The sequence below is a fragment of the Camarhynchus parvulus genome, chromosome 1 (assembly GCF_901933205.1).
Source record: "Camarhynchus parvulus chromosome 1, STF_HiC, whole genome shotgun sequence".
Classification (NCBI taxonomy): domain Eukaryota; kingdom Metazoa; phylum Chordata; class Aves; order Passeriformes; family Thraupidae; genus Camarhynchus; species Camarhynchus parvulus.
This window is the reverse complement of record NC_044571.1, coordinates 39,974,977-40,002,005: the sequence shown is the minus strand read 5'-3', so window position 1 is coordinate 40,002,005 and position 27,029 is coordinate 39,974,977. Positions and strand designations below refer to the sequence as shown.

The 27,029-nt window shown below is 41.2% G+C and overlaps 1 protein-coding gene across 1 annotated transcript in view; it reads right to left on the bottom strand.

Moving 5' to 3' along the window:
* STK24 (serine/threonine kinase 24) overlaps window positions 1-11,843 on the bottom strand; it is a 53,055-nt gene extending 41,212 nt beyond the window's left edge. Inside the window, exon 1 of the mRNA XM_030968629.1 lies at window positions 11,490-11,843. Within this exon, the coding sequence (XP_030824489.1) occupies window positions 11,490-11,531 (42 nt within the window). The 5' untranslated portion in view covers window positions 11,532-11,843. The remainder of the gene's footprint in view (window positions 1-11,489) is intronic.
* Between the last annotated feature and the right edge of the window lie 15,186 nt (window positions 11,844-27,029).

Below are 27,029 nucleotides of genomic sequence, written 5' to 3'. Positions count from 1 at the left end.
ACTTTAAAAGACTTCAGACATTTGTGTTTTTAAAAGGATGACACTTATGCTAGCTAAGTGAAAATACATAGTTCATACAGAAAAAGGCTTATACAAGAAGAATTCACTAATGCCTAAATAAGCATAAAACCACAGTTTATGCTTAGCCCAACTGTGTAGTAGCACAAACAGGGGAATGAGAACTTCTAGGGTACCATTGAGAAGCACTAAAACAACATTTTCTTTAACAATTAAATTTAGCTTATAAAGCACTTCCTACCTATACTTTTCTGCTCTCACATCTCAAAGTTACATAATTAACCCATAGAGCTGCAAGAGGAAGATAGCCTAGAACACAGTTTCACTAGAGGTATCTAAATTTCACAGCTGAAAGAGGTGTTTTGAGGACCAGGTAGCTGGGACTGACTGAACCCAAAGATAAACCCACTCGGTTCTCAACGCATTTCATCATCATCTGGCACAAACTGGGAGTACACAACAACTTTTAGTACTTTAAAGTCAGCAATAAGACATCACAGCTTGCAAATAATCATTCCAGGAACACATCACTGGTGAGATCAGCCCAAAGCAAAAACACTCTAAGTGTACCTATTGCAAGGCTTCACCAGCCCCAAGAAATTCCCCCTGCTTTACATCTTGGTCCATCCTTTTATGCAAAGTCAGTTTTGGGAAACAAACAGAAGGGGATGGTGTTATATCACGCTTTTGCCATTAAATGAACAGAGCAGAAGATCCACACCCCTTCCACCAAAACCAGCTCGTTCTTCCATTAATTTCAATGTTAAAGAGAACAACATACTATTACACACTATTAAATATTACATACTATGTCTATATATTGTGCTTACTGGTTCTTCTCATGCCTCACAGAATGCTCTGCTCTCAATATTCAAACCAGTCTTCTCTGAGAACTCCTCATGAATAAAAATAACCTTAACACTGGCATCAGATATTTTCCCTTGTGGAAAACAATTATCTGTCTACACTTTCATACATCCTGTGCTGGAATTTGAGATGATGTGCTGTAGAGAGATGTGCACATCTAATCCAACCACACAAGCCTTCTAGTTCCATTCACTAGCCACAGGAATCTGAGCATTACATCATTATAAAGGCATCTGGGTAAACCACAAACCAATCCCAGTTGCAGCTGCCTAAAACATTCCATGTTTCACCTCCTGAGACTAAAAAGCCAGTACTGCTCAGTTGCAGTGCACTGCAGTTGTTCATACAGAGAAAACGCAAGAGCTACCTGCCAGCAGCTTTTTAAAGTTCTGCTGGCTTTATGGATACACCTCCTATTTTCCCTTTAGCAATCTATGACTATCATATATTAACACTCCTTGTTTCACAGCACCACAGTCTTCAGAGATTTTCAGGAACCTCACAGTTTCTTTTTTACAGTGTCAAGCTCTTGGGATTCTGGTGTTAGGCTGACAGTTTTATAAGACAACTATAAAAGAGAATTAACAATTACAGAAAAGTGAGGAAGATAACTTGCTGGAAGACCCAAGAAGAAAGGAACAACTATTCACTTGAATTTTTAGAATCAAAATTTTGCAGCCATTTTGAAATGTTAATTGTTCAATAATAACACAACTTAACGGGATCAAAATCATTATCAATAATAATGTTATTTCAGAAGCTTCCTGTGAAATGACTAATTATTAAACAATCAAAAAAACCCACCCTTCCTTCCCAGTTCACAATTTTTGTAAACTCATTCCTTTGTTCTAAAATGTAACAGTTGTCATTCCTGAATTTTCTTCTGAGCAACAGGAGGTAGCAGTTGTTTCAAAAAACCCAAACAACACACTCTTGCTCTGTAAGAAAGGTCTCAGTTTTCTTCTTGGAACACCACATGTTTGAAGTGAGAGCCTTGAACCACTGGCAACCTGTGTTTTTGCAAGAACTAAGAGTTGGTTTCTTTAATGACCTGCTGTCTTTCAAAAATACAGAGATCAGGCCTCCAGATACATAATGAACTGCTTGAATTTGAAAGTACATGAGTGGCCAATTCCCACCCTTTTTTCCAAGATCACATCTGGAAAGGATTCTTGCCAAATTTGATTTTGCTTGGTTTTGTAAATACTTCCAACAAGGACAAAATAAACAAATAGCTTTATAAATATTCTCTCTACACAACTACAGAGAGAAAATTACTTCCACAGACACTGTCACTATAGTTTTGCTGACTCTATTCTTTCCAAACTTTTACTAAGCATTGAGTTTATTCCTACTAAAATTAAAATAATGGGAACTGATAAAAGAACCTTCATGTAATGGAGCACATCAAATATTGCTAGAAGCCACAGATTAGAACATAATATCTGCTGCAAATGGGTAAAGCTAATCACCTTGATAAAGAACTAGATCTCTACCACTACAACATTTTTTTCAAAGCTTGTCACAGAATACATACAGTGACAAATCAAAAACAAGTTATGGAGAATTCAGATTGAATTATTCCAGAACTTTCAGTTTCCATAGACACTTGAATTACTTTGCTTTTTATTTCAAATAGTTTTTCACACTTCTGTACACAAACTGCAACCATCTTGTCTCACAGTCCAGCTTGTTCAGCCGTGCAGAACAAAGTCCTTTTCACCATAAGCAAAGCCACCATTCATCCAATAATTTGAGTAATCTCTCTGTACTTGTTCCACATTGGATTCATTACTTTTGACCTTAATCAGCCAGAAAAACATACTCCATTTAAAATTAACTCTTCTTAGGACATAAAAACACTGTTGCCTACTTCTACAGAATAAAAATAGTTCAATACATTCTCAGATCCTATTTGTTCAATTTGGTCTCATGGCCCAAACTCAGCTGCAGCCAAAAAAACCAAATCACCTCTTCCTAATGCTCTGTATTTCCAACTAATGAGTTCCCAGACTTTTGCAAAGGCTCTTTGTAATACTCATGACAAGCTGCACTTTATGCTGTTTTGTTCAGTAACTCCAATCCCCAGGGGTGCACAGTTCTTCAGCACTGCCTCTCACATGTAACAAGTGCCTTTAAATCTTGTCTTTTTGAGGCATTGCCTTTTTCTATGCAAAGGTAACTTTTCAGTCCACAATTGCAAAGAACAGTCCTTGAGAAACCAGCAGTGTCACCCACTCTGACACCACCTCTGCAGTATCCTCTTCACAGTCAGGATTACACACATCTTGCAACATATTTATTTTTATGAACCCCCAATTCTCATCCACACTAGCTGTCCCTTAAAGCTCAATAGAAAATGTCCCTGTAATTCAAACTAGTTAGATCCAGCTTTATCCATAACCATTCTAAGAGAAGATACAGCTTTGAGTCTTTCTCCACATCTCACTCCAGTTCATATTTCTAATCTCTTTTTATGAAGTTGTTCCAGTTATTGTAGAAAAGCATTAAAAATATTTCTCTTTAACTTACAAGAATCATAAAGCATCTCCATAATCGAAGTTCTTAAGCTTAACTGTGGAACTGATTGTATTTGCTCATCTCTTGTCTCTTTGCAGCTCGTTTGAAATAGACAATCATCTTTTATACTTTTCATTTCACCAAATCAATTTCCAATTTTTCAGTCCAATTCTCATTCTCTATCAAGACTGAGCCCAAAATATGCTAATCTGAAGAGGTTCAGAGATTTCTGGGGATTGTTTAGCTTGGAAAAGAGAAGCCTGAGCAGCTGGAAATCTTATTGTGTGTGAATACCTGATGGAAAGGAGTAAAAAGAACACAGGGCCAGACTCTTCTCTGTGGGGTCCAGCAGAAGGGCAAGATGCAATGGCCAGAAACTGAGTTATAGAAAACTTCATCTAAACTTCCAAAAGTGAAAGAAAAAAAAAAAAAAAAAAACCAAACAACAAACCACCAAAACAAAACAACCACAAAGCTAAAAACCCAGCCTTTCTTAATATAAGGATAATCCTGCATTAGATTTGGAGATTTGGGCTGCCCAGGCAGGTTGTAGAACCTTTGAGGTATTCAAAACTAGGCTCGATGTTGTCCTGAGCAATCTGGTGACTCTACTTTGAGCAGGAGGTGGATAGATGTGCTCCACAGGTCCCTTACAATCTCAGCTATTCTGTGATTCACTTCCTATCACATGAAAAATTAGTTTTGCTGCTAAATTTACTGCACAGACATCGAATTTCTTCAAAATTGAGATACCATTGCTGCACGTAATTTCTTTATTTTTTATCTTTGTTCAGACCAGAGAACAGAAATCTGCCAGAGAAGTTCACACAGGAAATTTTCCCACGTACCCTGAGAACTTTGAGCCTAAAGCCAGTCAAAGTGATCAGCAGGCACAGTGGATGTCATTCTCCTTCACACGGCTCCCCATTTATAGAAGGCACTGCAAAGGCTTCCCTGGATCACCACTTGCAATCTTTCAAAATCCATTTAATGTCTCTTCACCTCAACACAGACCAGTATTAAGGAGCTCCCCTTTTTACTTTGATCCCCACAAAGGTAGCAGCACAGGGAGCAGCAGAAAAGACACATAAATTTGGGTAAATTGCACAAATTCAAATCAGCCCTCCCACAAACTTGGGGTACCAAAGCAGGGGGCAGGGAATAAAAACACCTAGGAGCCCCAAACAAAAAGCAACCACCAAGACCCCAAAACACCCATATAAGATGGTTTTGCATCAGAGAAAAAACTACCTCCAGGAAGGAGAAGCCTGAAAGTCTGCTACCCAGCATTTCAGCTATCTCAGAAGCTCAGAAGTTCTTGTTTTCAGCAATATATATATCCCATACAGGAATAACTGAAACAACACACGAAATTATTTCTTGCAGTTGGTGTGAAATTGAAATATAAAAGAGGCAGTAAACAGATGATAAATTGTTTGGTTTAATTGTATCAATCCGTACCTGTACTTTCAAAGAGCAGCCAACTAACACAAAAAGACAAAATATAATCAAGTATTTGGATTTATAGTCTGGGACTTTTAGATAAACAATGGGGGAAAAAAATACATTTTTAGAAGGCTTAAAACTGGAACCAAATTTGAACCATCTCTCAGTCTTATTTATCAATAATAAAGTAAAATGAGACAAACTACCATAGCCATCTTACAATTATCATGAACAGCAACAACTGATTTGATTTTATTTTAAGAAGACAAATCAGCAAAACATTGAATGAGAGGTACAAAGACTAGAATGAAAGCATTTATCTGTAATAACTAGGTGTAGAACTAAGATCCAGCTCTTTCACTGAGAATTTGTCAATTATAAAAAGTAACACGTGATTGTTTTCCTTTTTCTTCATACACATTCCATATTTCTCACTTCCCATTTCCAATACTATAATTATTCAATTCAGACACATGCTACCATAAGGAAATTGCTTTTTTCTGGGAGAAATACAATATGCCAAAAATACAGAGAAGTAGCAATAGCAATACTTTTAACTATTGAGAAAAAGGAACAACTGCCATCAGTTCTGCTGTGAATCTTCAATGGGTTGAAACAGGTGAGAGAGGAAGCAAAAATAAAGCTGTAAACCTTACTTCTCAAACACTGAAGGTAAAAACATTTAGCATGAATCACTGTGGCCTACTAATACTCATATTTGTCACACAGTTAACTCTCTTGTTCAGATTTCTACCTAGACTGAAACAGGGTGTAAGCACATTTCCAGCAGGAATAAAAAAGTTGCCTAAAGTTAGCCTATCATAAAAGTATTCCTCAGCCCTTGTATAACTCTCTTACCACTTACTTTCAAGGAAGGTGCACTTATCTTACATTTAGAATACAAAATATTTTATTATTTTGTATTATTTGTATATTATTTGATTATCAGTAACACAAATATGCAAAGCGTGCCTCCAGATTTCTAATTAACCAATACCATTTTCTGGGTGCAATGTGGCCTGCACAAATCAGTCTGAAATTTTCTGGTATTTTTCATTCAGAAAACTGCTTAGAGTACAACCATAAGAGTTTAATACCAAAATGACTGGTTACCTAACTGTAGCGTGTTTCCAGAAAACATATTTAATTGGAATTTTTTCTGAGTCTCTGAGTTTTTAGTGCAATATCACAAAAAACTTTCATAACCTGTAGCTGGCTTCCTCCCTTCCATCCATTACACTTCTAAACTGTAAATTACTGCAATTAAAAATCCCTCCATGCCTTGGGCACACAGTGAAAGCAATACAAAAGTATCAGCAGTATGTACAGTACGGGGGCAAAACACAAAATGTATTTTAGACACCAAGGGAAAGATAGCTAAGGAAAAATGTCCCAAAAACAGTTTTAGAATAATGTCTCTCACTTGTTTACATTTGCTAAAAAGCTAAAACTTCCTTGATGAAAATCACGCTTAGTTAGCTAAGCTACTGATAAAAAGAAAAATAAAAAAGTAGCTCTTTAGGAAAACCCCATCATTACCCCAAACAGCTGAATAAAGAATGCTAATAGAGGCAATTAGAAAGTTACGTTGCATTAATACTAGTTGAGAAAAATAAGGAAAATAGCGAATTTTAGGTTCTACAGCAATCCCATAATTTGAGGGGAGACTCTTCTTGCATCCACGGTATGTGACAGAAAACCCAGATGTCTGTCTCAAGAAGCTGCCAAGCAGAGCAACTGAGAATACAATAAAGTCTCCCGATTCAAGCCTCATCTTTTATCAAGTTACACTGCGGAAGGCTCTTAGTTTTATACTAATATACCACCAGCACAGTCTGACATCTGTGCATACCTGCACATAGAAAATTACCCAGATCAACAAAGAGTTTACAGGTAAAAACAGCTTTGATTATAAAGCTGCATCCACACAAATTATTGCTTTTAGGCACACAGAACACCACTGAATTAAACAGTACTGCGTAAAAGGTGTATCATCACAAAAGCAATAACCAGATCAAAATCAATCACAGTCACAGGATACCAGGTTGGAAGGGATCTCAAGGAAGATCTGGTCCAAACTTTCCCAGCAAAAGCACAGTCTAGGCAAGGTAGCCCAACATCCTGTCCAGGTAAGACTTAAAATTTTGAGTCCAGCATTGGGGAATCCACCATTTCCTCAAGATTATTCCAATGGCTGATTGTCCTAATTGTGAAGAATTTTCCTTCCTCCAATTAGTGTCCAATCAGAATCCTCCCCTGGTGTAATTTGTATCTCTTATCCTTCATCTTTCCATGTGATTCCTAGTAAAAAGGGAGTCTCCACCTTCTCTTCAGACATCTTTTAAACACTGGAACATAGTGATAAGGTCTCCATCCTGGGCCATCCTTTCTCAAGGCTAAACAGATCCAGCTCTCTCAGCCCCCCCCACGTGAAAGGCTTCCCAGTCCTCCAGTTATCTTTGTGGCCCTTCTCTTGACCCACTTCAGCTGTCCACATCTTTTTTTGTATTGAAGGGACCCAGTTATTATAGGATGGATGCAGTACTTTTTTATTATTATTAATTTATATTTGATGCCTTGTTGACTTTGTCCATCAGTGTTTTGTGTATCCTCTATTCCCCTACCCACCCCATGCACAAGAAAGGGAGTACAAGAAGAATTTAAGCAAATTTTGAAAATGCAGCCAAGATACATTTTCTACTTGAGAAACACAAAAGATGCCACTATGTGAAAGCTGACATCAGAGCTTTGCACACCACTCCTAACACAAGGCCCGGTATTTAAATGTGCCTGCTGCCTCAGTAGCCTTTTGTGTCTCTGGGGAACAAAGATGCCAGCTGGCCAAGAGGGTACCTTGCTCACATATGAAACTTGCCACAACACAGGGCCAGTCTGACTGGTCTGTGAGGACACCTGAATAACACAGTTGCCATAAGCTGCATCTATTTACCTATTCTGGAAGGCCACACAATGGAAATAGGTTTTTCTGAATCTCAAACAGCTCCATACATCTATTACATAGCCCTGAAAAAGCCTTTGACTGCAGAGTGAGAAGATGCCCACTTCTTTTTCACCAATTAAAACTCTTCTGTCCTGGTACCCAAGGGCTGAGCTTGTCATACGTCACAGAACCATGACATCTGTATTGAGGATATTTTAAAACTGATTAGCCAAGATCATACTGGTCCAAGGATCTGTCCAGTATTTAAGTGTTGTAAGTTACTGCAAAGTATTTGTCAAACTGTAACATAAACAGTAACAGTGAGCACTAACTCTCAAAAAAAAAAAAAATCAAACTGGGGAAAGCTAATCTCTGACACAGAAGCTGCAAATGGAAAGCAGGAGAAGCTAAGTGGCCTTTCCACAGCGCCTTTGATTTAGCAACACAATATTTTGCAGTCACCAAACACAGAGCTCACACAGGAAGTACTTAAAACAGTTTATTGTAAAAGGAGAATGACTTACAATAAGGAAGACAGTAATACCTATAGTGTGTAACTATGAAAGAACAGCCATGCTGGATCAGAACAAAGGATCCTCTAGGCCAGGACACTTCTCCTACAACAGCAAAAAGTGAACATCTTGTGAACAGTGCAAAAACAGACAAGTAAACAGCAGCATTTCCCAAAACACCCTTCCAGTCTCTGGCAAACTGACACTTTCTGAGCCTGAAATGGTGCCTTTATGCTTAAAAACCTTTTCTGTTCATTTGTCAAGTTCCCACTTAAATTTAGTCAAACTTCTAGCCTTTCTTGAAGCAACACAGCTTGAATGCCAACACTTATTTACATTTTGCATGAAGAACCTGTAGCTCTTGTACTGAAAATACAATGAAGAATGAATAAAAATAACTTACTGCATAAACATTGTTATTGCTACAAAAACAACTGAAAAGGGAGGAAGATAAAAAAAGGAGTTTATCACACAGAAGAGGCTTGTCTTCAAGATGATGGAATTTTAAAAGCACCACAGGAATTTATTACCATAAATTTATAAACACAGTACTTGATTTAAAATACAGCTTCCTTAAAGAAGCTCCAGAAGCTTACCACAGCCTTGAAATGCAGGCCAGTCTGAAAATGAAGGTCATATACACGCTTACTTGGAGCCAGTCTTGCAGGAATCTCACACATTTACAGGCAAACATGCACTCTCCCCAGGCCACTTCCATGAGGCATGAAGAAGCAAGACAACACATCCTCCGTTTAGTCATGATGCAGCTTCACCCTGCACACTCAAACTCATATCTGTACAGAGCCCTTAAAACAGTAACAGCAAAAACTTCAAGTCCAAACTTAAAGTGCACGCACAGAAATTTAAGTCAAAACCCAACTGTGTTTTTTTTCAGGTTACAACATGCCCACTGTACAGCAGACAGCAAATCTCAGGTTTTGACAACCTTCCAGCACCATCCTACATTTCCTCCACAGTTTTTCATTCCTTTGGCTCACTCTCTACCCACTCATTTTTATGCATCACTCTCCAAACATTGATCAGACATCTTGTTTAGGGAGAAATACATGAATCCTTCATTCTTCTGCTCTAGTGACACTACCATGCTCACACCAACAGCATTAACAAAGTGATGTCCCTCCAAGTGATTTTTTGGGGTCAAGAAGTTACTCTGCTCACAAAAGCACAATGGCTGCTCTCTTGTGTGAGTACAGTGAAGAATGTCAGAGAAAGCTGCATAACTTGTCACTGACACTGCTTCCACCGTTTGTGGCAGAAGCTGGTAGGTGGGGAGGAGGGATCACACTACAGAAAAAGAAGAGATAGTCCCGTGATTTAGGCAATTTAATTATAGCCCTAGAACTAAGCTCTATTCCTCTCTTCTACACAACGAAAAAGTCCCAAATCTTTTTCTTATCTAAGCAGATGTCACACATTGTATGTACTTTACTCTTTAAACATTTATTTGGAATTAAAATCAAAGAGACTTGTGGACTGAAAATGGGTCGCTATAAAACTGCTATATATTCTAACAGAATGGAAATGGATACAGACATCTTGAACTAGGCACAGGAAATGAGTGAGCTGCATTCACATTGCTCACAGACTTTATGCCTCTACCTATCGGCAGATCTCTAGTTTGGTGTTCTTGGGGGTTTTTTTTGACTATGAAAGTTCACACTAAAGCAACTCTCATAGTAATAGAATAAAAATCATGAGAAAAATGACACCATTTTGAATAAAATTATTTGAAGTAAAGTCCCAAGTTACATGGACTAATAAGAACTCTGAAGATCCACGCATTTAGTACAGCTAAGAGTACTACAAACCAAATAATAAATCGAGTCAATAAAAAGCACAGATCCTCAGATCATGCAGTGACATAAATCATCAGTACACGCATACTGATGGAATAACCTTCATTCTTTCACTTCCAAGCAGCTACAAATCTGATTTTTAAATGCTAAAGTGTTATAGGTTCTGTCTCAAAGTAAGTAGTTGTCTTATTTCTAATGTGTCTCAAAGGAATAAAAAAAAGCCCAAACAACATCCATAGTCAATCAAGAAACCCTCATTTCTCTGTCTCTGGCAATCAGCAAACTGCTCATATTTGGAAGGTGAACTTGAACTCTCAACAGCAGGACCTACACAGGAATAAATTAATTAGCTCAGAGAGTGGGCCTACGTAGGCTACGGGGCATCCAGTACTATGTATGAGTACATAATTCATGCTTTGCCGAAGCATGTAACATTTTCAATTCAAATCTTCAGATTTTGGAAAGAAAAGAGATTCATGACTTAGAATCCTGACTCACAATAAAACAAACCACGGTAAATCAATACTTAAACCAAATGATGCACACTTTAATCCAGAAGACAAATTTGAGAGAGACTCTTACATGCCATTTATAAGTTGTTCCTTTGGAGGTAAGGGCAAGAAAGTTTGTAATCCGATGTGGGAAATATTAGAATAACAATACACACATACCAATGACCTTAATGTTTTCCTGGCAGCAGTTTCCATTTAAACCAAGAAAAACGAGGTGGGGGAAGAGGCTCAGACTGAGCCAGCTCAGCCAGCATTAGTTTTTTCAAATATATGATTTAGACACAGAACAAGCAAATTCTACCGTACAACAGCAGCTGACCAACTCTCGGGATCAAACACAGGAGCCACACACGATTCCCGAGAGCACCCACCTCAGAGCAGCACCACAGACATGGGCACTGCAGCGTGCGCTGAAGGTCAACATTTCCAGGCCCTGCTTGTACGGACTAGTTGTACGAATGCTTTTGCCCTACGCACCTCAAACGAACGGGGCCGAAAATCGCCCACTGAGCCGCGGCTGCCTTCAGGAATTAAAACATCGAGCAGCAGAACTGCCGGCCGGGGGAGGGGGCCACAGGCTCCGCTCCGCACGCCCGCAGCGACAGAGCGGCTGCCGAGGACGGATGGAGGGAGCAGAGGCAGGCAGCGATCCACGGGCGGAGGGACCTCGCCGGGCACCACGCCAAGCGCTGACAGCACGTTTCGTCTCCATCCCGCTCCTCTGCCCCCAGCCCAGCCCCCGCGGCCGAGCCAGGGCCAAGAGACGCTTTCTCCCCCCAGCCCTGGGAATCCCCCCGTTTACACCCAGCCTGGCCCGAGGAGCGTGTCCGTGCCTGCCCTTGGGGCAGCTGCTCACCTGCATCCCCGGCAGCCCCGCCTGCACGGGGGAGTGAGCCATGGCGGCGGCGGCGAGGGAGGCTGGGAGGCAGCCGGGTCTCCTCAGGCGGCTCCAGGGCACAGAGCTGAGCTCATCTCCACGCTCTCTCACACACAGCACCGCCGTCCTCCTCCTCCTCCTCCTCCTCCTCCTCCTGGCCCTTCCCCCGGACGAGCAGCGCCTGTGCGCCGGCGGTGGGAAAGGGGCCGTCCGAAGCCCGGGCTCTCTAGGCCCCCGTCACGGATGCAAAGGCGGCAGCGGCTTCCTCATCCCTCCTCCTCCTCTTCTTCCTCCTCCTCCTCCGGGCCGTGCCGGCGACACGATGACAAACCTGAGGCGGGAGGAGGTGGCGAAGGAGGAGGGGGCGGAGCGGCAGCGGCGGCCCCGCCTGCCCTGCGCGGTACCTGCCCGCCCGCCGCCATGGGCGCGGCCGGCGCCTCTCATGCCGGTGTCGGGGACGCTCCCGGGGCCTGTCCCGCTGCCCCTCACCCGGAGTCCGAGGGACGCCCCGCGACACCGGCGCTCCGCCGAAGGCTGCGGTGCCAGGAAGCGCTCGGCTTCCTGTCAGAAGCTGCAGAAGCCCCAACCCAAAATGCCAGTCGTGCTTCTCCTGTAGTTCCTAAGCGGGAGCAGAGTGGGTCAGCACTGAGGTCTCTCCCACGCAGAAGTTCTGCGTACATGCAAATCCCTTGAGAACTCGACAATGTTCTGTTCTTTGTTACAACTGGAATTTAGCAGCTCAGTCCCACAACTTCCCATGTGCCGTGGAATGCCCTGAGTCTCTCCTTTTTCTGCCCCGGCACAAAAACCTAGGGAGTTTCAGGAGTGTTAAAGTTTCTGTAACCTGTCAGCCGGTGGGCCTGGGATCCATACGGCAGCGAGGCTCGCTGTCTTTTCAAGTGATTTTTTAAAATAATGTGAGCATCCACTGCAGCATAAGTTGCTTTTCATTAGATAATTCATTAGAGTTTGTACCAATCTCGTAACTGCAGGAAACATTTGAAAATAGAAAATGGTCTTATTGAAAAATGGTTGGAACTTCCATTGAAGTTTTTCCTATAGTTCTGATATTCTTTGTTGTCTTATGTGGGCTGAGTTAATGTTGCACAATCTGACTTTTCTAAAACTTGGAGATACATAAATGTTCCTAAGATGTCTATGTCAAAGTATTATTCAAATAAAATTAGCCAACAGCCTTATGCAGGCAAATAAGTGTGTCCACACACATGCATATTGGTGTTTTACCTGAGAAAATAAACTAAATATACCAGCCCTTGAGTACCATGGAACAGGAAAAGATGATGGCTAGAAACTGAAAATTGAAATCTTGAAATTATTTTTTCAGTTGTTCATGAAGGAGTTGAAAATTTCCTTAATGCTGGGATGGAGTTGAGATTCTGTGGAGTTTGGCTTTAGGAAATATGAACAAGTTTCTACTGTTTACTGGTATGTAATTTTCAAAGAAATGTAAAGTCTTTTCTTTCAAATCAAAAATCAAATAACGGTCATGAGAATCAGTATCAAAACTCTCTATTTAGATTGTTTTCTAAAGCATTTTTGCAATGCTCTTATTTAAAAAATTTAAAAAAAAAGGTGTAATATCTCCATGGTTGCTCCACTATTTGCAGAAAGTTTTTTTATCTTGCTAGGGAGAAAGTCAGTGGGCTACAAGTGAACCTTTTCCTTTGTCTCATGAATATCACTGAGCTGTTGCTACAGCACATAATATTAAAAATCCTCATTGAGAAAATATCAGTTTTACTATCGTTTATGCAGTTTTATTTGGGTTTTTTTAATATATATAGTCATTACGATACAGATTTTATCAGCTGCTTTACTTTTTCTGCGGTTGCACATTCAGTGTGGAGTAAAAAAAAAAAAGGTACACAAGTTTTCTCTTTTGTATTATGAAAGGTATACAACTGGTTTTATATATACTCTGTCCATGAGTATATTCTTTGGGACTTAATTAATTTTCACAAGGAATATATACTTGACTTGATAGATTCTCTAGCTCAAGGCACATAAGGACAAAAAAGTTCCCTTGCTGCTCTGAAGTGACTTCCACCATGTAACCTCCTGGCCTGGGGCCATCATGAGATCTTTCTGTTGTTTGTGTACCATCGTGGATTTATTCCATCTCAAGATTTTGAAGTTCTGCATTATATGTTCAACAAGATTCTGTGCCTGAAAAATTATTTTTTGGGCCATGGAATAAACTTTGTGGGCAGATTTACTTGTCAAATGCAGAAAAATAAAGGAGCAGATTCAAAACTCTTCAGTCACAAACCAGATACCAGTCCAAGTTCTAATGAAGTCAGAACAATGTATTGAAAGGTCTAATATCTTGTTAGCTTCTAAATTTTATACTGTATCTCACATTCTGATACACTTTCAATTTCTCCCAGAACTTGTAGAAAATTTTAAGTAATAGTTTTAAATGTAATTTCAAAATAATGTGTTTGCTGTTCATTTTGTAAATGCTAGTCTTTCCATCTAAATTTCAACTCTATCTCACAGACTAAATAACAGAAGCCTTTCAGATTTTCCTTTCCTTTTCTCAACCTTTTGTGGGTTTTTTTAATCTTTTCTGAGAAGAAAAAAAAAAGATTTTGTGTATTGTCATCCAAAGAAAGGCTAGTCTTGCAGAAATCATTATTAAAGAGAATGATTACATGTTATGCTAGCCAACCATCCCAACACAATGACTGAGACTTCAAAAATAAATACTTCATATTATTAAGACAGTTCCCTGATGTATCTTTTTGAAGCCAGAGGTTCCAAGCATTCAAAGATTCAATTTATTTTATGTATCAACTTCTCAGTAACTGGTTTGCTTTCAATTTAACATGATACTTTGCATATGCAGAGATTTTCTGCCTTGCTGGTTATGTTTAAGCCATAAATTATAACATTTCAGTCTCTAACAGTAAGATAAGTGTTACAAAAGAAAAATATAATTACATAATTGTAAAGGCTGTGACTGTGAACTTCAGCTTATAAATACCTGTGAAGAAAAAATGTTTTCCCTACTGACAAAGACTGAAACTTCTCAAATGAACAATGTAAGGTCATTGGTGTTTTCTAAGATGAAAGGTGTACCAGGAGCCTAGCTCGTTTTAAATTTATAATAATAAAAGTGTCTGTCACTCTTGCCTGTATCACATGATGCACAGCAGCTTTAACGAGGCTCTTCACAAATGGATCTTTAAGAATTTAAGTGTTCCTGGGGCAAGAGGGGAGGTCCTCACACGGATCTCTAACTGAAGATAGAGAGAAAAGACAAAAACCTTTCACAGTGGGGGATGTTACCAGTAGGCTGTCTCAGGACCAACATGGGACCATCTTGCTCAGCATATCCACGAATGAGTTAGGAAATAGACTAAAGAAAATTGACAGTCTCATATTGCCAATCATCATGAGAGAAAAACTAAAACAGAGGCCAAGGAGTTGAAGAAAAATCTCAGTGAGTGACTGCTGAGTGACATGCCAGCAGATGGGGGTTCAGCATTGAAAATGTGCTCCTTCAGCAGCGTAGAAGAATATCAGAATATGAGTGCTGTAAATATCCTCAATGTGGCCCTACAGAAAAGCAGCTTCCTGGGAAAACTTTATAAACATGAAATATCTGATCAGTGAATTAAACCCCAAAGGTATAAGTAACGCTCATTTCTGGGCACTGAGTCATTCTGACTATGCTTCTCTTTTCAGATCAATGTCCAGTCCTTTCAGCTTTCCTTTCTGGGAGATCTGCTCAAACAACAACTTAGTCTCCCAGGAATGAGCCAAGGGACCAGACAAGGATAGGATGCAATTCTATTTTTTAAAAAATATGTGTAGTGATAAAAAGCACATTTCCCTGTAAATAACAAAAAATATCCCTATGTTGTCAGGACTGCCGTTTTCCGGCTTTTGGTTGTGTATGTTCCACAAGATGAGTTTCCAGTGTACTTCCAAACTACACGGCAATGATACAGCTACAAAACATTGGGGTTTTCTCTGTTTCCACCAAAGTTTTAAAATTTCAGCTTTCAATTTCCGTTGGAAAGGGTGACCCTTCTACAAAGTTTGTGATGGAGCCTTTCTTCCTCTCAGAATGCCATGGGTAGCCCTGCAGCTGTGTATTTCTTCCAGCAGAGGAAGCTTGTGTAGTTTCAAAAGCACACAGCTTGCCTTCCACAGCTAGGTTTGGCTGTGTATTTACGTTCTGGTTCAACAAGCCATTTGTCAGAAAATGGTTTTGTCAATTACAGAAATAGAGCTGGAAGTTCAAACAATGGCATTCTACTTTAGGTCTTATGACTGAAGGGGAAATGCTGAAGGGGAAAAATTTGGTTATTAAATTATGTTCCCCCCAAAAAAGCCTTTTTTTCCTATGTTTGTATAAAACATGTCATTTTGTATATATTTCCCTTCCTGCAGTGATGTTATTAATATCATTCATAGAAAATGGCAGGTTTTTGAGATTCATAATAGAAGAAAATTCACTTTCTTGTAGTACTGAGAATCATAATGGATAAGCCAGAATGAGGCAGGAAATGGAAGAAACATCTTGAGTGTTATATTCTGTTTATTAATAATGAGCAGAATATAAGTGCCTGAAAGTATTTTAGTATTCCAGGCAGACAATTAAAATTAGATGGAGACCTAGAGCTTATTAAGAAACATGAGATTGATTTTATTGTCCTATGCCTCTGCCCCTGAAGAGCATCATTGTATTATATCTTGCTTTTTATAAGCCTTTCTCTTAGCCCCTTGTCACACAAACCAAACATATGCAAATGGAAGAAAACATACCTTCTCTATCTTCTTCTCACATTTCACATTTTATAATGGAGACATCAGTTCTTGTCTCAGGTTAATGTCTGTATAGACAGCAGTCTAGCAAACTCTCTGAACTAAATGGATCCATTAAGGGTGACCTTTAATGGTTCTAAACTAAAATAGAGTCAATTTGGATTAGATAGAAGGAAGATGTTTTTTACAAGGAGGGTGATAAAACACTGGAACACGTTGCCCAGAGAGGTGGCAGATGGATGCCACATCCCTGCAAACATTAAAGGTCTGATTGGAGTGGGCTCTGAGCATCCTGGTCTATTAGAAGATGTTCCTGTCCCCAGCAGGGGGGTTGGACTAGATGACTTTTAAAGGTGCCTTCCCAAACGATTCTGTTACCCTGTGCTGAGACACATGCCTTAGACAGTCCATGGCATCACAGATGTGAAATGTTTGCTTGCAGGCTACAGTTGTCCCAGCAGAAAAAGTTGCATTGTATCTCATAGATAGCTGATAAGTAGCAGTCTTAAAACTGACTGCACTACTTCACTATTTTAATTCAAGGATTATCTCATTTTTTACTCTTCATTAATTTCATTATCTACCAGCTGTTACCTGTAAAATCTTGTGTTGACAGAAGTGTATTGTGTTCATCTGTTGAATAAATAAACGCATGGATTCCTGCAAGTACCAGCTGTCACTCTGGGGTGTAGTTACCAAATGAAAATCATCATGATGTGATGAGTTCTTCAGAGTACAGTTTTGTGCCGTGTTTAATCCATTTTAAGTGCAGTCTACTGCCAAAGTGCTGATCCCACTCTTCCTTTCTCCCAGCCCTGGCTTCAGTCCTTGCATTAGCAATCACATGCCCACTTGGTGATTTGGATCAGTTCACTGATCCCACAGGAAATGCATCCACATCCTGCTGAATTAGTCTCCTATGGCAGCAGTCTCTGGGTGTCACACAGCAGGGACACCATGTGGAGGGAGCGAGGGAGGGAGGCCAGCACCTCTCATTCTCTGCTAGCCCACAGTTAGCTCAGATGAGCTAGGAGGTGAAACTCCATCCAGAATGTCCTCTATGGAGTGGGATGGTGGCTCCAGCCCTGTCATACCACAAAAGCCACCTTCTCAGTTTGCAGGAATGAATGCTCCTGCCTGTGGTTTAAGCCCAGAGCTGTGTATTCATAGCAGTCAGCCTTCACAGAGAATGTACAGAAGGAAACAGTGGAGGGATGACTTTGTGGACAATAAACCTCTTTGCTAGGCAATCAGAGACCCTCAGCCTGCAGCCTTCATGGCCCAAAATTTAACACCCAAAAAGGAAAAGCTAGAAATCAGATACCCTCAAAAAAAGTGAGCTTGTTATTTTGGGAAGGTTTTTATTAGGCCATGAGCTATCTTCTAGCACTTGAACCTGCCAACATCCCCCCTAGGTATGTGTGGGGGACAGCTACAGCTTGTAACTGTGCCCCACAAAAATGCAGTTCCTGTGTGTGTACCTTCCTCCTCTGCCCATCATTCCCTTTCCATTTAGCTTTCTAAAAGTAATTACCCAGCAAATTCCTTTTGTGCCCACAATGCTCGGACATGATCCAACCATAATCCACCTCCTCCTGCAGACCTCCTCTCATTCACAAAAATCAGCTGCAACCTCCCACTTGCCCCAGACCTTTGGCAAGATCCCAGAGCCTTGTGCTCCCTTGACATCTGCAGTTGCCAGCTCAATTTTCCTCCTATCTTTTTCATGAGAGCAGGCTTTCTGGGGATTTTGGACTGAGTGTATCTCTTCTGCCAGCTGAGGCAGTGGGTACCTGATGCTTTTATTGCAAACAAGAGCAGATCTTGCTCTTCCACATCAGCACTACTGATCTTCCCTGCACAGAAGCAAATTTACAGGGTGAGCTATGGTAAGCTTCTATTTACACTTTAGTGGAGTAGTAGAGCTGCATAGTCTGCCCATCCCACTGTCTCCTGACAGCAGAAGGATTTCCCTCAGCATTTGCAGGATTTGCAGAAGGCCACAAATCTGCATCTTTTTCTGCTGAAGCTTAAGTGAGAAAAACACATATAAGCCCTTGAAACTACTACCAAGAATTACCATCATGAAGAAATACAGAGATGACTCTTCTAGACATTTTGTGTATAGACTTACTTGGGTTAAATGCACATTTCTGCTACACTCAGTGTGCAGAACTCACCTCGACAGTCCGTTCTTCCTGGATGAGGTTCTAGTTTCTTATCAGAATGCTGCAATTTTGTCAGATATTTACTCTCAGTTCTGCTCATTCTGCATCTTGGACCTGGAATATATCCTGCCCCAAAGTGCACCTTTTTCTCAAACTTTCCAAGGTGCAATTCATGACTTTCCCTACCATTGTCTTGAGAAACTCTTCAATACCAACTCATGGGTACTGAAGACCAACTAGATATAGATAGATAGATCATCTATCTATCTATCTATCTATCTATCTATCTATCTATCTATCTATCTATCTATCCATCCATCCATCCATCTATCTATCTATCTATCTAAGGTGATGTGGTTCTGTCCACTGATATCAGTGCAAAGATTCTCATCAGCTTCACTGGACTCTTGATTTTTGATATTTGTAGGTAGTACAAAAGCTTCTCAGCCCATGGCATATCTTTCTTTTTACATTCATATAGGTTGACACTATTGTCACTGACTAATTTCCATGAGCAGTTTTCTCAAAGAATACAATACAGCCCTATGCTTGCAGTTATTTGTATTTATGAAGGTAAAATAAAAATTTCTAACCTGTTCCTCGCTATAGTTCAAGGTTTTACTGTGTGTCACATGATTCTTCCAGCAGAAACACAAGATCACGTAGTTTTTATGTTCTGAATGTTAACCACAGAAGCACTTTCAAAGATGCATCCCTGTATTTTTATACACATGAAGGGTTTATATTTAATGACTTGAGTGTTCAACCAGCTTCTGTAGAGATTATTTTTAAAGCATTTCAGTTCAGCTTTAAGATTATATTCCAGGCTTCCCAAGACGTCCATGTGAGGATGAGGGTGCAGCATCATTATGGTGTTTAACTGCTCAAAGACTGTCCTTTCCAACAACCACATCTTTCTTCAGCACTGGCATCATTTCATGCTGACTTAATCTGATCTGGAAACCACACCTCTCCCCTACAGAGATCCTAAACTGAAGTTTCCTCTGCTTTCCATGGGAAAGACACAGTGGAGGACAGAGCAGGAAGGAGCAGCCCCAACAATCCTTGCACACAGGTCCTTGGCCCCAATCTGAAGATCTGATTAGAGGCGCCTGAGGAGCTGCCATCCAGTGACTTTCCTAACTCCTCCCATCCCAAACCTTTGTCACTGAGCGTCTCAAATGCCCAAAAAATTATTTAAAGTCCCAAATTATTTCAAGTATGTGATGCCTGGGTAATGTAAATCTCCTCTGGGCAGTCCTGCCTCCCGGAGCTCTCCCATCCAAGTCACAATTCACTGCAAATCCCATCTACTTTGACAACCTCCCCAGGTCCAGTTGCCTGGGGGTCCATCCAGGGGCTGATTGCAATTCTCTCAACCCTTACAGCAGCAGCAGCTATAGCCCCCATAGGCTGTGGATGTTCCTTGTTGTACTCTCAAGGATTATACCCAAAGCTCTTTTCTTAGCATGTCCGAGTGTAACTCTAAAGTTTGCAGGATAGCTCTAAAACCTGCATCTCTACACACTTGACAAATGCCAGGATGAAAAGTGCAGGGCTGAGGAGATGTCTAAAATGGAATGTTGTGCAGGAATGAGCTGCCCTTCCAACAAACTCCCTTAATGGACAGTGTCTAGCTGGCATGGCCTCACCAAGAGCCATCCTGGAGAGCTGGGGCCCCTTTCAAATTCAGTGATTATGGCTTTCTTGTTAATGACAGGGTGCTAAGTAGTTGTACAACAGATTAACAGTCTGGGAAGCCATCCAGGAGGCAGGATTCTGAAATCAGTGCATACTCAGTCTGTCAGAACCAAACACAGCCCAATTCAGCCCAAATTTGTATCCACTTAACACCGAAGTGTCTACACATCCCTCTGTTTAACATGGTGCTGTTTTTTCTAGGGCTGTTTTTTCTGGGGATTTGTCTGCTGTGCCCACAGAAGGCAATATTGCTTTGTCTGACTGACATTTTGCTCAGTTACAAAAAGCACCCTCAACTTTCTTGAGTCTTTGTTTCTTAGGGCAGAGTTTCATGCCTGGGGTTTGAGTCCTGCAGTTAAATTGGATTAAGCACAACATGAAGCTGTAGCCAGTGATTTTATCAACTTTTGGAGTAAGAGTGTTGGGTGCTGCAGCACAATCAGCTTTATTCTTGTTCTTTACTGTTCTTCAATACCAAAGTCTCTTTGTTATAATACCACGTGGTATTTGGGCAATTTTAATAAGTTTTTAAAAGTTTATAAGAGAGGCAATTTCCACCAATACTGTCAGAGACTCTCTCTTGCTAAAATCCACCCAAATACTTTATTTTTCTAAACACACAGCAGCCCTGTGGTCTTCAAAAGCGATACTGATCTGTGTGTCTCATATAATACAATAGTGATCCAGGTATTTTCATAGGGTAATCTGAAGCTTGTGATACCTGCGAGCAAAGAGTTATTAAGTTAATGATGTAGGGGGTGTTCTGGGTGTGCCTCTCCGTCCCCTTCCCTGCCACTGTAGAGTATTTTTCTGCCACCTGGTGGTGGAAATTGAGTTTCTGGTGAGGGACCCCGGGCTACACTTAGGGAAGCTTTGCCTGGGCAAGGGGCCTTAGAATTGGCAAAGAAAGGTTAAATAAAGGTAGGGAAGTGTCGTGTATTTTATATCTAGCAATAATACCTAGAGTCTGTAGTCACAGACGGCGTCTCACTGCAAAAAGCCCAATCTGGAAAAAGCAAATAAATCCTTCCTGTTAAACAAGCTGCCTCAAGGCAGGTGGGAAATGGCTCTGGGCTTCTCTAATTCCTCCTGGTTCTGCCAAGCTGCCTGAGCTGGAAATAGGTGTCACAGAACAGCGTCCTGGGTCTGCCACCTACACAGGGGTGGCAGCAAGTCAGGGAGGGAGCTGAGTTCATCACCTGTGTGCTGTGGGTGCTGGAGCAGCCATCTGCTCTGAGGCTGTAGTGGGGAAATCACGAGTCACACTTGCAATGAATGCATGAAATAAACACCTAAAAATGAAAACCAGCCACCCAAAAGATGCTAAACCCCACCCTGGGTTTCCATAACTCAATCAGGAATGTCTTGGTGAGTGACCATAGCCTGGTCCAAAGCAGAGGGAGGAGATGATCTGTGGCAGTAACACCTTGCTTTGCTACAACAGAGAATATAATGACCATTAGTCTCATATTCCTGCTCCCTGCAGACAGAAGGTGAAGATGTAGAGAATCTGGAGGTTCTCTCTTCCCACCCTTCCCAATTTCCATGCCTAGTTTCTTAAACAAAATCTCCCCCTCCAGTTTCAGCGCTCAGCCAGGCCCTGCGACCCTGGGACATCCACAGCTCTAACTTGAGTACACTTGCGTAGCAGTGTTCTACTCCTACCCTCCCATGTTTGGGATCAGATTTCAGTAAAAATGCATTCACTTAGGTGGTTACAGAACTGGCCTCAGGCAATCTGTTGAACTAAAGTACCAGCCTGAAGGAGCTGAAAAAATTGAATTAACCTTTACTTGAAATATTTCTTTGTACAATAAGACCTTTAGGAAATAGAACTCCCACCAAAGTAGAAAACATTTCCAATTTTCACTGCCAAGGAAGGATGATATGGCTCTGGGAGCATTGATTGATTGATTGATTGATTTTAAGTTTGCAAGGCTTAAATAAAATATTTTTTTTCCCAGCTGGGAAAGGACTTAGAATTTTTTAAAAAGCCCTTTATGGGCTAAGATGGAAAGAAGCTCAGACATGAAGATACATTGCAGTCCTCTGAATCTCACAGGAGGAGGATAAAAACAATTTCACATGAGCAGACAGCTGAAATTTCATCTTAATCTCATGAGAGTTTTATCTGCCACTTAGAGCAGCAGCAGGTCAAATGAGGGATTGCAACAGCAGGTTGAGAATCAGTGATGTCACAGTGCCTCAATATATCATGCTTAGTCCTTGGATAATTTTTATTCATTATTTTATTTAGTTATGCATCCTCCACAATTTTGAATTTTAACCCCCCTCACCCCCAAAATACAGCAATAGCGTTACAGAGACAGAGCCACTTTCACTGCAGATGTTCTCCTTATGAGTGGTTCAGAAGGTCTTATGACCATTTTGGCATTGAAGGGAAAACCAGCTCTTTCATCCCAGCACGTCTGCCAGCAAAAGCAAACCTGTCTGATTAGCATCTGCAATAATTAGGAAGTAGTTGCTGGCTAGCCAGTGTGACACCCATCTGCAAGAAAGGTTTGAAGGAGGATTCCAGCAGCCTGTCAGCCTGACCTCAAGTGCTTAAGGAAGGTTATGGAACAGATTATCTTGAGTGTGATCACATAGCACATGCAGGGGATCAGGCCCAGTCAGCAGAGGTTTAGGAAAGGCAAGTCCTGCTTGACCAACCTGCTTTCCTTCTATGACAAGGTGATCCTCCCAGTGGATGAGGGAAAGGCTGGGGGTGTTGTCTACCTAGAATTCAGTAAAGCTTCTTGTGGTGTTTGTGAGGGTCCCCAGCATGATGTGAGAGATGAGAATTTGACTCCATGTTCTCAGAAGGCTGATTTATTATGATATTATATTAAAAGAAGGCTATAATAAAACTTTACTAAAGAAAGAGAAAGGATCCCTCAGAAAGCTTGACAAGAATGATAAAGAAAAACCTGTGACTCCTCAGAGCCTCGACACAGCTGGACCGTGACTGGTCATTAAATTAGAACAATTCACATGCTGGATAAACAATCTTCAAATCACATTCCAAAGCAGCAAAACAGGGAGAAGCTGAAGCTTCCCAGCTTCCCAGGAGAAGAAATCCTGGTGAAGGGATTTTTTAGAAAATATCATAGTGACAGCCTCTGTCACTGTCTCTCACAGAATTCTGCTGGAAAACCTGTGAGTCCAAGGCTTGGACAGGTGCACTCTTTGCAGGGTAAAAGACTGTCAGGAGTGGCAGTGGATGGAGTCACCTCCAGTGTACAGGGAACAGTCCTGTTTAATGTCTTTATCGATGACCCGGACAAGGAGATCAAATTCTCCCTCAGTCAGTTTGCAGTGGACACCAAGCTGGATGGGAGTCTTGATCTGCTGTAGGGTAGGAAGGCTCTGCAGAAGAGTCTGGACATGGGATCCATGGGGCAGTGGCCAATGGTATGAGGTTCAAAAAGACCAAGTGCCAGGTCCTGTCCTTGGGTCACAAGCACCTGTAGTTCTATAGGCTGGGGGAAAGTGGCTGGAAAATTTGCCAGCAGAAAAGGACCTCGGGGTGCTGGTCAACAGCCAGCTGAACATGAGCCAGCAGTGAGCCCAGGTGGCCAAGAAGACCAGTGGCATCCTGGCTTGTTGCTTATTGCATCAGCAATAGTGTGGCCAGCAGGACCAAAGCAGTGATTGCCCTCCTGAATCAGCACTGGGGAGGCCACAGCTCAAGTCCTGTGCTCACTTCTGGGTCCCACATTACAAGAAGGACATTGAAGTGATGGAGCCAGTCCAGAGAAGGGCAGTGGAACTGGGGAAGGGTCTGGAGCACAAATCCTGTGAGGAGCAGCTGAGGGGGCCTGGGGTGTTTAGCCTGGAGAAAAGGAGGCTCAGGGGAGACCTGGTCCCTCTCTATAACTGCCTGAAAGGAGAGTGTGTAGCCAGGTGGGCATCAGTCTTTTCTCCAGGCAAAGGATGAGAGAAAACAACCTCAGGTTGTGCCAAGGGAGGTTGAGATTGGATGTGAGGAGAAATTCCCTCACTGAAAGAGTAGTTAAGCATTACAATGGGTGCCCTCTCACCAGGGAGGTGGTGGAGTCACCATGCCTGGAAGTATTCAAAAAATGGTTGAATGTGGCACCTCACAATATGGTTCAGTGGGCAGGGTGGTGTTAGATCTAAGATTGGACTTGATGATCATGCAGGTCTTTTCCTACCTTAATGATTCTGTCATTTATGTAAACACACAGCTACTCTCTGACAAACAGAGGTCCTGTTTTGCTCATCTTCCAGTCCTTTCCCTCCTATACAGTCAGAGCAGCTGTTAAACTTCCTGGGATGTGGACTAAAGCCCACCTCTAGGGTTAAGGTGGTTTATGCAGAGCTTTGACTCAGGAGTAAGAATGAGCACGGGAAAGGGATAACATTTAACAGCCACATTAGAAAACCCACTGAATTACAGCTCTCATGTTACCTTTGTGCTGTGCTAAATGACAAAATCCTGTCCTGCAGTGGTGGCTGTAGGAAGAACAGCATTGACTGAATCAGGGGAAAATGGGGCATCTTTGATTTTTCTGAGCCTCTTTCTGGTGGAGGAGGACGATTTTACTTGTTACTTCCCCTTTGCTAATTTGTATCCCTTTCACATTTTAAAGCAAGACCCAGTTGTTCTATTACCACGATGGTCAGCGAATGTTATGCTAAAGTACTACATCAAGCTGTGAAAGAAAGAGGCAAAAGCAAGGTGTAGAGTATGCATAGGTGGCTTGCAATTGCTTCCAGGAAATTTTAAGAAACCCAACAACTTTGTATGGACATTTGTCTGTAACTACGGATAAGTTTTTCCAAAGATTTTGCTGCTAATAAGCCAATTTTTAAGAACAGCAAATGGCAGAGGATGGATTCACGTGGTTCAGAGAATATGACATTGAACTATTTTAAGCCAAGTGTCATTAGGCTGAGCTAAGGGGAATATGGAAAAAACACAGAAGCTTTACAGCATATTTGTAATATTATTAAGCATACAGACATACACATTCCTGTATCTACCTGACCATGGATGAGTGCAGATGAATTGCTAGAGCAGGGTGTCATAATTCACTACTCTTGCATATTGTTAGTTTACAATTATCAGCTGTTAATTTGATTCATTTCGGGGCATTGTCTCTGTAACAGAAAATTATATGCAAAAGAGCCTCTGAGTAAGTCTCATAATCTAGTATAGTATGCTGCTGTCTAAACACTGTCATATTTAGAGGTCAACTGTACCTCTCTAATGCTTAAAACTAAGGAACTGAAAACACTCAATTTCAGCCCAAAGACTGATTCCCCACACACAACTTCTAAACACAGTCACTGCAATGCTGACAGGAACTACCTGGCTAGGCACAGGGATATTTTAACTTTAATTACTTAAATCCCTGTTGAAAATGAGATTAAAATCTTGTCACACACAGCTGTCTCCATTCTACCTTACAGGTAATTTTCACCTCATCAGAAAGGTTTCCTATCTAAATTTATAGAATTATTGGCTTTCTAAACATAAACCACATCCATCATGTTGTAGGCAAGTTAGCGGGTTTGCTAAAGTACTAAGATACAACAGCTTATAGTGTACAAAATTGACACATGACCTATATTCCAAAGGGAAAAATAGGTAGTATTAAAATGATAAACAAACATTTCACCTGGCATGGATAGTGTAGTAGGCAGAAGATGCTTCTCTACTGGATACAGTTAGGAGATAATTTATTTTGCTTAACTTGCACGGCAGAGGAAAAGCTGGCTAGTCTGCCAAAAATAAAGCTGGTATAAAATTCCCTTAACTCCTCAGAGGATGGCAGGGAGCCAACAGTTCCTGTGGCTGTTACAGCAGACCCTCAGTTCCATTGGCTGGGGGACATGCAGTATCACAAATCCACAGGGAAGGCTCTCCCTAGATGACCTGAGAGACCAAGAGGGGATTACTGCCTCTGGGGTAACAGGACTATCTCTAACACAAGCAAAGAGTGCCTTGGACTTGCCTTTTCAAACTCCATTTGAAACTGTCTTCATGGGTGAGGGACTCTATTGTCAGTGCACATGGAGGCCTAGGTGCCAGCAGCTGCAGTGGGAACAGGGGGCACAGGGCCCATGGAGCTGCAGGGTGAGCAGAACACCCATGGCTTGAATATGTGTAGATAAAGGCACCACAGAGGTGGTATTGAGTTTTGTTACCATGCAACTGTAAGCCATGTTCTTAAAACACTTTCCTTATTTTGTTATTATGTAAGTTTTATTGCTCTTGCTTGTTCCAAAGGTCATTTGCTGTTATCATTTTACCTGAGTGGGCACTTCTAATATTAACTAAAGACATAACAGGAGTTAAATGGGTAGTTAACAGGCAGATAAAGCATTATATTACAGTGCACATCCAAGTTCCTGCCACTTGGAACACAGACAACATTTTAATCTGATCACTGCCAGAGCTTTGCTCCCATTATCTATAAGGAAGTACAAAAGAATTCAAGGCACGTGTGACCTGCTGTCTTCAAGTAACAGTGATGCTAGAGAGATCATGCAGAGAGCTTGGCTTCAATTGCTTTCCTTGACAAGTCTTGTTTCCTTCACAATATAAAATTGACATACAGTATAAAAATACATCTTTTCAAAGAGTCCAATAGTTCCAAGTCAAATTTCAATATTATAATGCTATCATATTTAAGCTTGAGGTACATTAAGAGTGCAAATTCTGCTGGAGTTTCTTCAGGATATCACATTCAGTACAAGAGAGAGAGACATATTTTCCTGCTGCTTCCCTAGAGAGGCTGCACTTTAGGTTAAAACAGTTTTGCTTAATGTCTTCCACAAGACATGTAATCCAGAGGTGTTATTACTGATACCCTGGTTCCTC